This window comes from Bactrocera oleae, chromosome 2 (assembly GCF_042242935.1).
Source record: "Bactrocera oleae isolate idBacOlea1 chromosome 2, idBacOlea1, whole genome shotgun sequence".
Lineage (NCBI taxonomy): Eukaryota > Metazoa > Arthropoda > Insecta > Diptera > Tephritidae > Bactrocera > Bactrocera oleae.
In genome coordinates, this window is record NC_091536.1 from 19,708,313 (window position 1) to 19,723,672 (window position 15,360).

The 15,360-nt window shown below is 34.0% G+C and overlaps 2 protein-coding genes across 2 annotated transcripts in view; both read right to left on the bottom strand.

Moving 5' to 3' along the window:
• Positions 1-11,324, bottom strand: part of SNF4Agamma (SNF4/AMP-activated protein kinase gamma subunit) — a 172,485-nt gene extending 161,161 nt beyond the window's left edge. The window contains exons 1-2 of the mRNA XM_036377791.2: positions 11,187-11,324; positions 2,103-2,701 (exon numbers count right to left, since the gene is read on the bottom strand). The gene's annotated coding sequence lies outside the window, so the exon portion shown is untranslated. The remainder of the gene's footprint in view (positions 1-2,102; positions 2,702-11,186) is intronic.
• Positions 11,325-12,258: 934 nt separating this feature from the next.
• meigo (Solute carrier family 35 member B1 homolog meigo) lies at positions 12,259-13,830 on the bottom strand. Its single transcript, XM_036377812.2, has 3 exons — positions 13,447-13,830; positions 12,918-13,382; positions 12,259-12,857 (listed from the first exon to the last, which is right to left on the bottom strand). Exons 1-3 carry the CDS (start codon positions 13,649-13,651, stop codon positions 12,505-12,507), a joined length of 1,023 nt encoding a protein of 340 aa, XP_036233705.2. The 5' UTR covers positions 13,652-13,830; the 3' UTR covers positions 12,259-12,504.
• Positions 13,831-15,360: the final 1,530 nt, after the last annotated feature.

Below are 15,360 nucleotides of genomic sequence, written 5' to 3' on the forward strand. Positions count from 1 at the left end.
ATCGAAACAATGTGTAAATGTATGTATGTATATGTAAGTCCTTATGCTGCTAAGCGTTCATTGGAACTGACGTATGCAAAAGCTGCTTACTGCCCCTGCTAATTAAGGCACGAGGAACATTAACATCCTTGCACATAATATAATAAAATTGATAAGTAAGATTGGGTGATTGAAATTAGCCTATAACGGAAGGTCAGTCATGCGAAGCCTTTTTGCGGAAATTTTATAAAAGTTGATTGTCGAATAAGTGAACTTGGGATTTTGAGAAATAGAGAAGTAGATTTTTGCGGAAACTAGCGTGTAGGCATGAGATGAGGACCCCATTCCGTTCTATGTAACTGGAACTAGAAGTTGACACACATAATCTGCAAATTGTATCAGAGGTCAAAATTAATCTAAGGTGTCAACCAACATTTATATCAAGTTTTATCACAATATGTGACTTTTTTTATTCATGAGGGATCGTGAGTTGTTCAAAACACATGAAAATTGGAAAAGATTTCAAAGAGTATCTTCAATATATAAACATAATATTTTGATCTTTGAATTATTTTTCGAAAAATGTATTGAGTATTTCTTCTCGTTATTTGTGTAACTATAATAGTACTATAGAAGATCATTTTATTCTATATATTGGCTCGTTCACGCTTTTTTTAGTTGGGTTTAAACAAATTTTTATTGAGTAAAATTTTATTATATATATAATTGTGTAAGCAATGTTTTGAGTCGAGACGACCAACGACATTATTTTATCCACATCGGTTTCAAGAGGCCTTCCAGGAGGTGCTGCATTCTCAAGATCGATATTGCCGGAACAAACCAGTTATGGCATTGGTGTTCGGTCAACACATCTTCTCTGTACACATCACATAATTTTCGCCTTGCTAATATTGCATTTTTATTTAATTTAATCTCTCTTAACTTCAGTACTCTTATTCCAATGATCCTCCATAATTTTATGCCATCCCCATAATGACTTTCCGGAAGCTCTGCAAAATACCCGTCTACGACAGTAATAGCTTCTTCATTCGACGAAATTCGCTTTTCACGAAGGAATTGTTTCAGGTTTCTGAAGAAGTAGTAGTCGTTGGGAGCCAAATCTTGTGAATACGATGGATGCTCAAGCAATTCGTACTTTAATTCGTTGAATTTTGTCATTGTTAAAACACCTTTGTGAGCAGGTGCATCAAAAGGCTGCAATAATATTCAGAGTTGATTGTTTTACTTTTCTGCAGATAATTTCTTTTGCATCCCAAAAATCAACGCACTTTTGTGACCAATTTTTATAGGTCTTTTCATTGCTCTTGGTCGAAATTCCTCATCGAATGTCTTATATGAGCCTGGTTCAAAAAATAAAAGATTCATCTCTAAACTCTTTGTTGACATTTAGGCCAGTTGAAATAAAGTTTAAATTCAATCCATAATTGCTTGGATTCGAAAGATGGCAAAATATGTGAAATTTTGCTTTTTATAGCTACGAAAATCTAGCGCTTTAACGGTTTCGCACATTTCTGTTCTTTGAATTCTTATTGCGATTTTAAAAGTTTTGAATTTAATACAAATATTTGGATTACTTTCATTTTTTCATGTTAAACATAACAGCAAATATTTATTGATGGCTGCGAATAATGCTATTTCTTGGTGAGCACTACTCCCTTTTCAACCAACCTGTACATAGGTATTTTAAATATGGTTTAATTTTATAGTCGCATAAAATTAATTGTTATCATATGATATTTGGACATAAAAATAATATATCAATTAATTTTAATTTATTACAATTAAAAGTTATTGTCTGTGTAAAAGCTGAAACACTTGGCTGTAATATGGAAATGAGTATAAAATTTTAATGCAGTGTTAGTATATGTAAGATATATGTATGTACATATATAAACAGATATAAACGAAGTGTTTGCTTGATGCGTGTTTGATTATGACACTCGATGCCACTCGCAGCTACTCATTTAAAATTCTAATTTATGGCATAATATTTACAAACTTATCAGCGGCAATGGTTAACACAAGGAACCTGCCTCTATATAATATATAATATAATAAAATGTATAATATAAACTAGTATGAAAACTACGGCAGCTACTCACCGTTACAATTTGTTGACTGCCACACAACTGGCGGCGGCAGCGGCGAAGAACAGTAAGTGCCTCAATGAAAATGTCTGTGTTTTTTGTTGGCTTTAAGCTTTTACTGCGGTTTATATTTTTTATAATTTGCAACGCGCGAAATTTACGCGCCGCGGTGTGTATAGTTATTTACGGATTTGCGGCAACCAATGTAATGCACTTGACTCCAGGAGGCGTTAATTGCTTAAGCCACAAGGCAATTAAAAGAGTAAACTCTGTAGGAGACGTGTTGAGTTTAAATAACTTTATATTGTTCGTTCGGGTTGTTTTTTGAATCGCACTTTTTATTTTAAGATATTTTTTGCCCGTTACATTCACGTTAGAATGTTCAGATTTTTTTTTTTTGTGCTTCAGTGATTAACATAGAAATTAGTTAAATTTTATTTTAATCTAATATTTACTATATTAATTTGTAAATTTTTGTTGGTTTTTTATAATATTTTTCACATGGTTTTTGCATCATTTCTACCTTTTATGCGTAGAGAACACAACTCCGCATTTGAAATATATTTTTCTCTGAGTTCTGTAGTAATTTTATTTCATAATAACACTTCAAACAGCTATGGAAATAAATAAAATATTATTAAAACATTATGATAGAACTATTGTTTTAAGTTTTGTTTAACTTTTTGTACCGAAAAATTATTTCTAAATTTTTATCAAGGCAATTAAAAAGAAAGTTATCGGAAATTAGTTATCAGTGGCTTTGGCAATGTTGACCACTTTGCTGACAACAACACAGCGCACGTTTATAATATTATGTAACGAAAAAATATTTTGAATATATGGATTGATATTGGGATCAGTAAACTAGAGTTCAGCCGGTTTTATGACACTTGGATTGCGCCGAGTTTTAACCCATCAAAAACTGTCTTTTCCTATACAATGGTTTTTATATAATCAATTAGACTTTAACATAGTTGTATTATAACATAGGTAGTTCCACTAAATACATCTAGAGCGCTATGATCAACAAATCGTGCTGCTTACAACGAATGTGTAGCTCTAAATATGAACCGATTGGTAGTGCATGAAAATTTTCAGATAGAGCAATTCGAAATTTGAGAATGTGTTATCGAGTGCTAAGCGTAACTTTTTCTAGTTTTGCAGACTAGAACAGACAGCACTGACTTTTATTCGTAAAATTTTAGTGACCGCTTCGAATTTAAATAAAGTATGAGCACTGACATTGTTATTTCATATGAGTGCTATTATGTATATTTTGCTAAAAGGTTCTATGCTAGTGCATTGAGCTTTATAGCCAACTCTATCGGATCACCAAAGCAAAAAGTCATGACGGCATTCATACTTAAATAAGCACTGCAAATCCACAAAATACTGCTCTTCATGGAATTTTCCAATTGTGGCATAAAAATCTAGGCGTAAGCTTGGTCAAATTGCCTACAAAATTTTTATTAATATTTTTAGAAGATAAAAAGTGTTTAGTATGTTGTTCATTACTTTCTAGCTGGAACCTGTCATAGCTGAAAATAATTACTATTTTATATTTTAAAATTTTAACTTGTTTTTTCTATTTTAACTCTCTTTAATAGACGCACTTTTAAGATATTTCTAATAATTTTTGGTTTAGTTTAGTCTTCTCTGTAATTGTTGTCAGTAAATTTATATTTTACACAAATTTTCTAAATCTTTTTACTATTTCACTTCATTTTCTTCTCCTTATTATTATAATTTTTTTTTTATTTACAATTAATGCATTAATTTGCATCACCCTTAAATCAATATTTTCTTTAATATATCTAAAAAACTGCTTAACTATTTCTCATGTAGTAGCACTTAGTAGATATTTCACAAAACCAAATTTGCTTATTTGCATTTCATTTACAATTTGCAAAGCGTTTTCGTGCGAATACTGCCGAATTTTCGCGAGTTTTCTTATGCTCTGCAGGCAAAAGCCTGTTAAAAACACACACGGCATATAATTTCGCCACCAACACTGTTGCCACTTGGCAGCTACTGCGACTATTGATTTTGTCTTGAGTTTCGTTGTGTTAAATACGCTGCGTTGCGTTGCGGCGTTTTGTTAGCCGAGTTGCCAGTAAAACTTGCGTTGTTAAAAATTTCCGAGACACGCCGTTCAATACTACAGTGCCACACTGCTGCTGCTGATGTTACTGTTGCGACTGCAACCGTTGCTGGTACAGTGCAACACCGGAAACTAACTGCAACGCAACACAGGCTCACCACCATGCGCCCTTGTTCGCACACACATACACTAACGTACGCACTTTTAGATGAGCGCAGACTAGTGTTTGGTAATCAAAATTTGTCGCTGCTGGGAAATCAAAACACAAACTTTCTGCATTCAATTTATGCAATCTTCTGTCGAATTTCAACGTCTTTGACGAGCACTTTGTAGATTTCATAAGAATTCGTTCGATTGTAAGATTTCCATTTCGCTTATGAAAACACGCTCACTCACAGTTAACCGTTAACTAAACGTAATGGCAAAAAATTTCAGCCCAACTGGGCGCATTAGTCACACAGCACGGAAAATTTTATAAATTTTCAACGCGTTCACTGTTCCAAATTTTTTGTTTTGAAAAATACTTTTGTATTTTGATTTTTATTTTTGCACGAATAGCTTTTATCTAGCTGCTGTGTGCTGACTTTGAACAGCTGCCATACATTAGCGTTCACAAATAATGTACAGCTCTTCGGTGAAGCATGTGAAATGTCTAGGCTTTTGCTTGTTATGCTCTCCACGACTTGTGCTCTCTCTACCTATCACACACACACACTCTCTCTCTCTTTCTTAATCCTATGCTAAACGATTCTTTGCATTTGTCGGCCACATCTTAATTTTACGCGCTTGCTCTCTCGTGCGCATGTTCTTGCTCTCATATCATAGCTTTCACTTTGTCAAATGTGTAAAAATAAACACTTGAGTTCATTTACATTTCAACATTTCACGAATTTCTGCATTTACACGTTGCCGTTATAACATTTTTGGTTTTTACTGAAGTGGCAGAAAAGCAAAATATGCAAAAGACTTTGCTTTCATAATTTTCCTTCGTTGTACGCGGCGTATGCGTGACCGGGAAAAGACGCACGTGTTCAGAGGTTACGTATACGCTATGTATGGCGGGCACCTAAAAAGTTATAAGCGAAAACTAAACTATTTAATTAGGGGTTTATCTAAGTATATCTAGCTTTTCGATCGAGATCTGTTGAGAATCCTGGTGTTAGCCGACATATTCATAAGTAACTCTTTATAAGTAAACGTATCTCGCAATTCCATGAACCAAAGTACTTAGTGGAGTCATAAGGGATGTTAGAGCACTTACAGTGTATTTCCAAGCCACTGTCTATAAGCTGCCTTATATAAATACTTTAATTACTTAATTTTAATTTTACGAGCGCCAGATATTTTCAATTCTTATGAAACCTCTTATTCCTAACCCCAAAACTCTTAAATATAGCATGCTATCCTATTTCCTGTTGGGGAAAGGAAAGTTTATTCAGACGCTTCCAGGTGATCTGTTGAAAATTTAAAAGAAATTTCTTTTACTGAAATCAAGTGCCGAAGGATATTTTTCAGTTATGAAAGTTTTCTGCAAACTCTTAAACACATAAAGGATTCACTTTATGTTGCAATTAATATTAGTTTCGAAAAGGCAGGTTCCAAACTATTCAGTCTTTCCTGCTGTATTCTTAAAACAAACGTTTTTAGTAAGTAATCAAAACAAATAAGCCTCAGAACAGTATACCATATTCGACTCGGCTAGAGTGCTGATTAGCATATTACTGCAATATTTCATAAATTTCAAATACCTTAATACTTAATCATAAATTTACTTTATTTTATTATGCATTGTTCGTGAAGCGTTTTTAAAATGAATTTTGGAAAATAGAAAATTTTCGAAAAATAAACTTCGGTTTCGGTGCACGCAAAGAATAAAAGCAGAACTCTTCAAATAATAACAGTTCGCCCAAATTTTTAGGCTCAGCTTTATCTTTGAAGAATGCAGCATAACTGATGAAGCCTTAAAGTATGCTTCGCACCAGTCACATAACGGTAACCAGTTAAATATTATGTAAAAGCGTAAAATGCGAAAGAGAGCGACAAGCGATATTCGTGAAGAGAGCATAACAGCACAATGACGCAAAAACAAAGCATGTGCGCACGGCAGCAGAGCCGTCAAAGCAACTACAAAATAAATGACAATAATAAAACGTAAATGCAAAAACAAGTTGGCACAAGATAACCAAAATAGAGCGTAGCATTGTGGTTTGACTGACTGGCTGTTGGCTGCGCGCTGTCAGCGATGAACACTATCTGCATAAGGATGTGTGTCTGTGTGTGTGTTGGTCTGTTATAAAACACGTGAGCGCCACTGAGGGTTGAACCAAAGAGTGGGTGCTGGGCGAGTGGTTAGCGCGCCACACTGCAAGGGGTTGTACAAGTATGGCACAGCTGTTGTTGCTGGCTGCACGTTCACCACGAAAGAATGCAATTAATGCAACATTGCTGCATTTGGTTATATCGCAAAATGTTGTAATTTTTTTATGGGCATTTTTGGTGATGGCAATAAAAATGCAGATAGTAATTCCATTAAATGCGCTGAGTTGAGATCACCAGCCTGCGATTAAGTGCATTATTACTCATCGTGTTAATTTCAGGAATTTCACAAACGCTCAACCATTTTTTGCGCGAAAATGAAAGGCTTGCGCATGCAAAGCGAGGTGTGAGCGGTGAGTTTGTTTATTAACACATTCGTGCTCATGTGGCAGGTGAGTCATCTTTGCAGGCAGCAGGCTAGTGCATCGTGTTGCATGACTGCCGGCTTACATTGCATTTTATCACAAGGTATGTATGTACATGTGTAGGTATGTGTTTAAGTGCAAGTGTAGGTACGTGTGTGCCATGTTACGTATGCGCAAATATTAATTATTGCGTTAATTGAGCGAAAAATCCATTCTCTCGTATTTATATGCTATGCGTACCTTTTTTACATGTTTTACTTTTCAAATTATTATTTCTTGCCAATTATAGTGTACTTTGCATTATAACCTCGCTGGCCTTCGCACACGCAGCATTGCAATCTGTCAATCTATCAGTCGGCCAACTGCCCATCAAGTTTATGATGAGTCTGTGTGCCTGCTAATCTATAGATGGCCCCATTTAATACATGACTGCCATGTTAATATATACGCACATTCATACATACACATCATATATGTATATACTATATGCATCTACATAAGTTTTTGCATTTTTGCGTGATTTCACAATCGCCTCGAACGAATTGTTCAATTCATTTCAATTAAATTTTATTGAAATTGATGCACTCCGGCTGTCAATGAAATTAAAAAGAAAATCTCGTTAAAATGAAAATATTTTCCAAATTTACAGTTTTCTTTTAATTTTGCACATGGCAAATTCATGACAGCTAATCGCAATAAAAAAGTGAAATTTCTATGTTAAATTAGGTATTTATTGATTTTTTCATTTCCCCAACTGCTTTAACGACAGCTTGACGCACATTTTGACTTTCAGCGCTTGTTTATTTTCGTTTTTGTTCTTCTTTTGTTTAATTGTTTTGTGTATTTTTAGCGCGAGCAAATGGTGGGCGTGCCAAGTATGTGGTACTGACGCTGTTGGTGTTTGCTGCTAGTATGGGCGCATGTGACTAATGACATCATAGCGAAAATGCTGACAGCAATTGATTCATCGTAAGCAAGGAAAATTTTTTTAATTGAATGAAAAACTGTGTCGTGCGTTAGACAAACAATTGAGCAAAATATAATTGTTGCATTGAAAAGTGTCTTGAAATTGCACATTTTCAAGTTGTCTGTGCATTTCGTATTCAAAGACAAGCAGCGTAAATGACGCTTTTAACATTTTGTGAGGCAGATAGATGTACATACATTCATATGTATATACAAACACTCATATACATACAAACATAAACAAACACAGATAAAGCACACAAAAAATGTGGCATACCAGCTTTTTGCGCTTTATTGACTTTTTTAGTTTTACGTATTTTGATCCGATTTTTAATAGCTCAAGTTGTAATAGCTGTAGTTTTTTATGAATTTACTTTGAAATCAATTACGTCTATTTACCTCAAATAAAGCTAAAACGTGCGCGCTTTTCACTCAAAAAGCATAATATTGCCTTAAAATATTCGTTTACTTGGGTTTATACCCTGAACAGGGTATCTTAAGCTTGCCACGAAGTTTGTAACACCCAGAAGCAAACGTCGCAGACACTATAAAATATTTATATATAAATGATCAGCGTGATGAGCTGCGTCGATGTAGCCATGCCCATCTGTTCTTCTGACCTTATGTCTGTATATAGGTAAACTAGTCTCTCAGTGTTTGAGAAATTGCTCTGTACTTTTGCAAACTAGACTTTTTGTCTCCAAAAAGTTGCGCATTTTTCGTAACCGCCACCACTGCTGCTTATATGTATGTATGGTATGTAGTTCAATGCAAACTGATCGATCAAAATAAAGTCTTTGTATGAAAACTTTTTATTTCACAAAATTTTACACAAATTATTATTCAATGCAACACTGTAATCTCCGAAAAATTTGTTTAGATCGAGCCACTATAGCATATAGCTGAAATACAAACTCATCAATAAAAAAAAAATTTTGGTATGGAAACAGTTATATTTGTGCAGGGTATTATAGCTTCGGTACAGCCAAAATTAATCTTTCTTCTTGCTTAGCATTTAGTTGATTTTTATTTTCATTATTTCGCTTTGACTATTTTTAGTTCATTTGTTTAGTGACTTTGCTTGACTGTTCTGCTTTGTTATTTAAACATTGAATTGATTTCGAGCGATATCGCATTGAAAGTGAGGAGGGATATTTTTACTCGCTAGCGACCATTATCACCATCGCAGCATATTGAGCCTTCGTCCTCGTATGACACGCGAGTCGTTTTTATTATTGTTACATAAACAAGTGAAACGAATAATTATGTTATAACTTTAATAAAATATGAAAAAAGCAAAACGCTAAAGACTTCAATATTTATAGTAGAGTATTTATAGCATGTGAATTTCCACATGAGACAAATATACATATATGATTTAATTTGTATAAACGTTTGCATTAGAGAAAAGCTTAATTGTGCTATTTTTATCAGCTAAAGATTGTATATATAAAAATGTTTCCATACTATTAATTATATTATCCAACACTCAAAAATAGACCTAAGACAAGCCATTGAAATGTAGGTATTAGTTTCAATGCAAGAAATGTGTGTCGGAACATCGATCTTATCACTTTCTATGAAATTCCCCGGCTAGTGAATATATTGGTTATATTTGCTGATAAACAGCAAGGTGTCCCACACAGCAAATGTAAACGCTATATCAACTCAAATACTCACAGAAATACATACATAAATATGTATTAATATATGAAAATACAAAAATGACATTGCTGCTTTCGCTAATTTTAATCGTGTCGATAAGTAATAAATCTTCAATAATAAATTATAATATTCGCTTTTATGGTTGACAGAATGTGTGAGGCGTTTATTATTGTAAGCAAAATGATAAGCGGACAAAATGAAAGCACAGATATTCTTTGGCACGATTAATATAATATTAAGTTTTTACTGGCGAATATGTGGAACAAAGAAATCTACGTAAATATATTCACATTTCATTTGATACGAACATATGTAAATAAATATGTATACATATATGTGCAGATGTATTCGTATGTGACCGCTTTTATTTATTGTAAGAACAATTTAATTATTGATTATATTTTTTGCAAAGCAGTAACACAAACAATTCGCTTCAATTTGTCAGTTGAGCAATCATTATCAATTCACTATATGTACTAGTTTTTTGTTAAAGTTAGGTTAGGGAATACTCAATTAGATGGCATGTCATCTATAGCTTGTTTGTTTTTTTACTCACACAAATTTTCACTACACACTAAATTCGTTAAAATTTATATTTTTAGATGTATTTCAGTATATAATCTATGTACATACTATGTATGTATGTAAGCACTTGTATTATATTTTACTTGCACTTTAAATAGTTTTCACAAAATTACAGTCGCATTTATCAAATTAAATTTCAGCAACGCGTTTAAATGCTGTAACAGTGAACAAGCAATAACAATAATTTGTTTGCGGAAGCTAGCCGCTATACGATATTAACGGTCGGCATTCGCCGGTTATGTTTGCAAGAGCGTATGTACATACAAGTATATATGTATGTGCAATCACAAATTAACTTCCTAGGCTTTGAACCGAACGACAATTCATGCCACTCTAGCGATATCCTCTAATAGCACGAGGAAATTTATGTAACTACGTACAGCAATGTTAAAGAGATGTCAACGAATTTTACAGACAACGGTCGGCATAGTGACAGCGACAACAACTTGTGTAAAGTAACGACTTTTTGTAGAAGCTGGCAAAAAACGCTGGCACTATCGTTGCGGTATGCTTTATTTTTCTATTATTTATATATTTCTTTGTTGGTTTTGTTTTTGTTTTTTAAATGTCATATGCATTTGTTCAGATGGTGATAATTAACCGACCGCCCCTTGAGCGGCATAAAAGCTACGCAGCGCGCCGCTATTCAACGCTAATTAAATAGCGTATAGCAAGTAAATTTTAATTTTTTTTTGTTGAGGCAACTGTTATTTACTTATTACAGATTTTGAGAATATACATTTTTATATAATGCAGAATTAACGCGTATAATCTTTAATCACAAGTAATGTGCACAAAACTATATATATAAATGTATATACAACGGTACTAAATGTAATGATTTTCCACCGTACAACTGACAACCGTTGTAGCAGCAATTGCTCACTGGTCGGCTTATTGAAGCGAGTGGCGGCCACAAGCAGGTCAGCAAGACATACTCTGTACATATATATACATATGTATACACACAAACACATACACCCTCGTTGTTCAATGCGCAGCCTCAGCCCAAGCTTCAGCCTCTTTTCTTCTTATCGCCATTAGTGTATTGGCATCTTCGCTAAACTTTTCTTTTCATTTTATTTTATTTGTAATAATCACCTCATTCACTGCATCACAGTCGTAGTTGTGCACTTGTTTTCATTTATTTTCATTTAGCAAATATATTTTTTACTTTTTTATTTTCACACAACGCGTTCGTTAGCAAATTTTTAAAAACTATAGGATTTTTTCTGTTGTAAGGCTATTGCACACACACACACACTACGGAATAAATATTTATATGAATATGACAGCAAAAGTGCTTTTCTGCTTTCAGTCAACTGGCGAAATGTCAAAGGAAAATTGTTCATTCACTGTTTTGTTTGTAGTTTTGCGGTTACTGTGAATGATATTTTCTTTACTGTTTGACGTACTTCCTGTTATCCGTTTTATATTCGACCAGAGAATAAGCAAAGTACTCTGGAATAAAGCAGAAGTATAAAAAAATGCTCTCTGTTGACGGGAGGTTGGAATATATAATAGAATAGAAGGACAGTGAAATTCATACTGACAGTTCACAATTAAAATAAGCGTCAAAACGCGCGCTTCCGCAAGTTTAGAAACAATTAAAGATTTGTATGTTTTTAAGACCACTTTAATAAATTCCTTTTTCCGTTGTAATCCCACTATAGTTTAAAACTGGATAATCATACGATGTTTTTATTCAACGCATTAATTTTCGAAAAAGGGAGTTAGAGATGTGAATTTGTATTCGGGATTAGCGTTAGGTAAGTCATATATTATGCCCTACTTCCTCATTCTTATCTATAATCTATTAGTTACCGGTATTAACATTCTAACAAAAGTTGTATTGAGGCGTTATTATAGTATAGTGTTGTTATTACAGTAACGTGAAACTTTTCTCGAAGTCATTTATAAAACATGCGGTGATGTGATCCGTTGGCCGGATGTAAGTCTGTGCCCGATTGCATAAATTTGACTGCCGGGAAAGCGATAATGGAATGTTCGGCCAAACGGTCACATCTACAGCCCTTTCTATAAATAAGTTTGGGAATAATGTTCAACGTGTCTAGAATCAATGTTTCTAATCATATATTCGAAAATTTTAGGTAAATTAGAAATGTGAAATAATTTATTTACAAACTACAGCAATATAGAACAGTAAACCAAATTTTCTTCAGTGATTTAAAATCAATTTTCCTATTTTATTTGTACAAAAAAACTATTACTAGTTCAAACACACAAGGTAGTGAGACCAAACTTAATTAAAATTTCACTTTATACAGCGCAAAAACACTATTTTTTAAATTTGGAAGCTTAGTGATATATGTCATAGATATATCATTGATATATATATAGTAATATATAGTAGAAATATATATATATAATATAAAATCTATAATATTTCATCTAAATTCTATGATATCAACTTTTTCTTGTCATCTGCAAGATCTCCTTCATCTTTCTTTGCAACTGCAGCTTTCTTGTCATTCCCCTTCCCATAGAACATATCAAAGAACAACGCTGCAAATACCAGCAATGCTCCGAACCATTGTCTCGGTATTAACACATTACCAAAGAGCAATACAGAACTTAACACAGTGAAAAATTTACGCGTTGTCGTCACTACAGAGCAGGCTAGTGGTCCAAATTTCGCAACCATAAGAAAGATAAATAATTGACCTAAAGCACCGCATAATGCGAGCATTGCTAAATGGCTCCAAAGTTCAGGATGCCGTGTAGCGAACTGGACAAACTCTTTAGCTTCACCTGAATAATAAATAGTATTTATTATTATGTGTACTTAGCTGGAGTTCTTAACGCACTTACCTGTCAAAATTGTGGCAAAGCTTAACATAATTGTGCTCCAAAAGTTCATAGCGAACATCATTTGCTGTCCAGATGGCGCGCTCGAAGCACGCATTCTCTCTTGCACTGCACCGGTTAGTCCATCCATAGCCAAACTCAGAAAGAGCAGAAGTTCTCCCAATCCTGTTGTCTCTTTTGGTAAATGTGCTATTTGGCTTTCTTTGTACATAAATAGCACTACACCAACAACTATAGTTGTAACACAAGCATAACGTACCCAGGAATATGACTTGCGACCAATTAAAACCCCTAATATCATTACTGGGATCGGTTTGGCTGATTTTCCTACCACTTGTGTTGGGTATGGTACCCAACGTAGCGCCATGTTGGACGATATCATAGCCAAAAGGTAAGTGAGCGCACTGATAGCATAGTATCCAGAATGTGTTTGATCCTCTTTCTTTGATTTTTTGGCCCATAACATACCTATGTGAAAAATCAATTAAATAGCAACGACTGTTATGTACCTTATTTATAGCGTTTTTCTTACCTTTCGCAAAAATGAAATTACAAAAACATTGCACCCACACTAAGGCCAGAACATATGTGAACCGCTCACCTACTTTGCCATCTTCATTAGGTTCATTACCATAACGCCCCCGTGTGATTTTCTCCTGCACAATTCCAAATAGAAAGTAGCAAAAGAAAATACTCAATGAGTACACAAGAAATCTACTCTTTTCTGGTATTTTCATTGCTTTTTTGTTCTGCTCGAATGCTGAATTTAGTAAAATATCATATACTTTAACTGCGCGAAATAAGTAAAAAAAACTTTACTACGAATTTTTAGGGAGCAATGATCTGTTTTACTTTCGTTGCACACGTCAGAAGTTTTTTCAAAAATTTATTCCAGCGTTCGGCAAAAGACGCTACGTCAATTTATGTGAATGTCTAAATCAGCTGCTTTGGCTAATACATGGTGTTGCCACAGCGTTAGTGAATGCGGTGGTAAATGCACATTACCAGACCTCTAACGTTTAAATGTTATGTTCGCTCCATGTCTGAGGGAAACTCAACCGTAAGCATGATGTATGGCAAATGTCGGTAGCTCTATGATAGAATAAACAACGGTGCATTATTTATAATTTTGTTTGTGCTGTCGGTGGAGTCGTTAACAAACAATGGTCTAGAAATCAGAATAAAAGTGTAGAGGAGTTTCGTATTGGATAATAATGGAATTGATCCGAATCTTGTTTCATCCAATTCGTCCTGTCCAATCTTGTTTCGGTAATAAATTTTGACAGTGAGAGCAATTTGTTATATATGTGCAATGGAGATGGTCTGATATTATATAAACCATTGTGTTAATGTAGTTTCATACAATTCTAAAGAGGAAGCTAGCTCAAGCTTAAAGCAAGAGAGTAATAATCCGTTAGCGATTCGCTAATTAAGCTCTGTCAATTTTGCATTGAGATTGAATTTTTAAAAAACAATTGGACTGAAACTTCATTTCAAAGTCCTCCTAGACAAAAAGCTTTATAAACCCTAACAGTAGACCACTGTCTGTCACTGCTTTATTTTTGTATATAATTTATCGTATGGAGTTGAACATGATCTAATATCGAGACCAAATAGTTATTTAATAGACCCCAGTCTATGCATGTCTGCCACGTGAAAGCTACCTTATAAACCTCACTCATATTTTGGCAATTTGTAAGTCCTATACTTTTTTAATAAAATCAAATTGGACACTATTTCAAACAATAATAGAACATAAAAGCACACTGTATGCTTCTCTGACTTCTCAAGGACTTTTAAAATTGTGTCGAGATTGTTTAAACTTTTCTTCTGTATAATTACTAACATCATAATTACAACAACAATAATACTTTTCAGTACCGGAAATAATTTTCCGCCCCCTTTCTCCTAACCAGCACTGCAAACGCAAAAAATCATGCAGTCATTATATTCATATATGACACACATTATGCTCTATTATATAATAAATATATACATACATACACACACTTACATATGAGAATTGTTTAAAAAACGCTATTTTCTAAACCCCCTCTTCTATAAACGGTCATACTTGTATAGAGGGATGATGAATCCAGGTGTTCAATAAATTTGTTAGTTTGGCAGCCGATAAGAAATATTTGTGGCGGCTAACATTCAAACACATTTCAACAAACATATGTGTATGTATGTGTTATAATTGCAGCAAGGGCGGTGGGAAGAGGTGGCGTTGGTGGTAGCAAAGAGTGAATGTAACAAAGTGTATTTTTAACCCTAGTTGACATATGCACATGTGCAACAATTATCACTACAAAACCAAAGGTTACCTGTTAGTCTTTTTTTTTTTAATTCTAATAATTTTGTTACTTTAGTAATAGTTATTGTAAAAGTTTGTACGTAAGGGACGGGTTTGCATGCGTTTAGTGGGTGGAGGCCAATAAGTTTT

Coding starts and splice junctions, on each gene's coding strand:
- meigo (XM_036377812.2), bottom strand. CDS start 13,651: ATGAAAATACCAGAAAAGAGTAGATTTCTTGTGTACTCATTGAGTATT. Junction 13,383..13,446: donor TAATTTCATTTTTGCGAAAG/GTAAGAAAAACG, acceptor TTTTTCACATAG/GTATGTTATGGGCCAAAAAA. Junction 12,858..12,917: donor CTTTGCCACAATTTTGACAG/GTAAGTGCGTTA, acceptor TTTATTATTCAG/GTGAAGCTAAAGAGTTTGTC.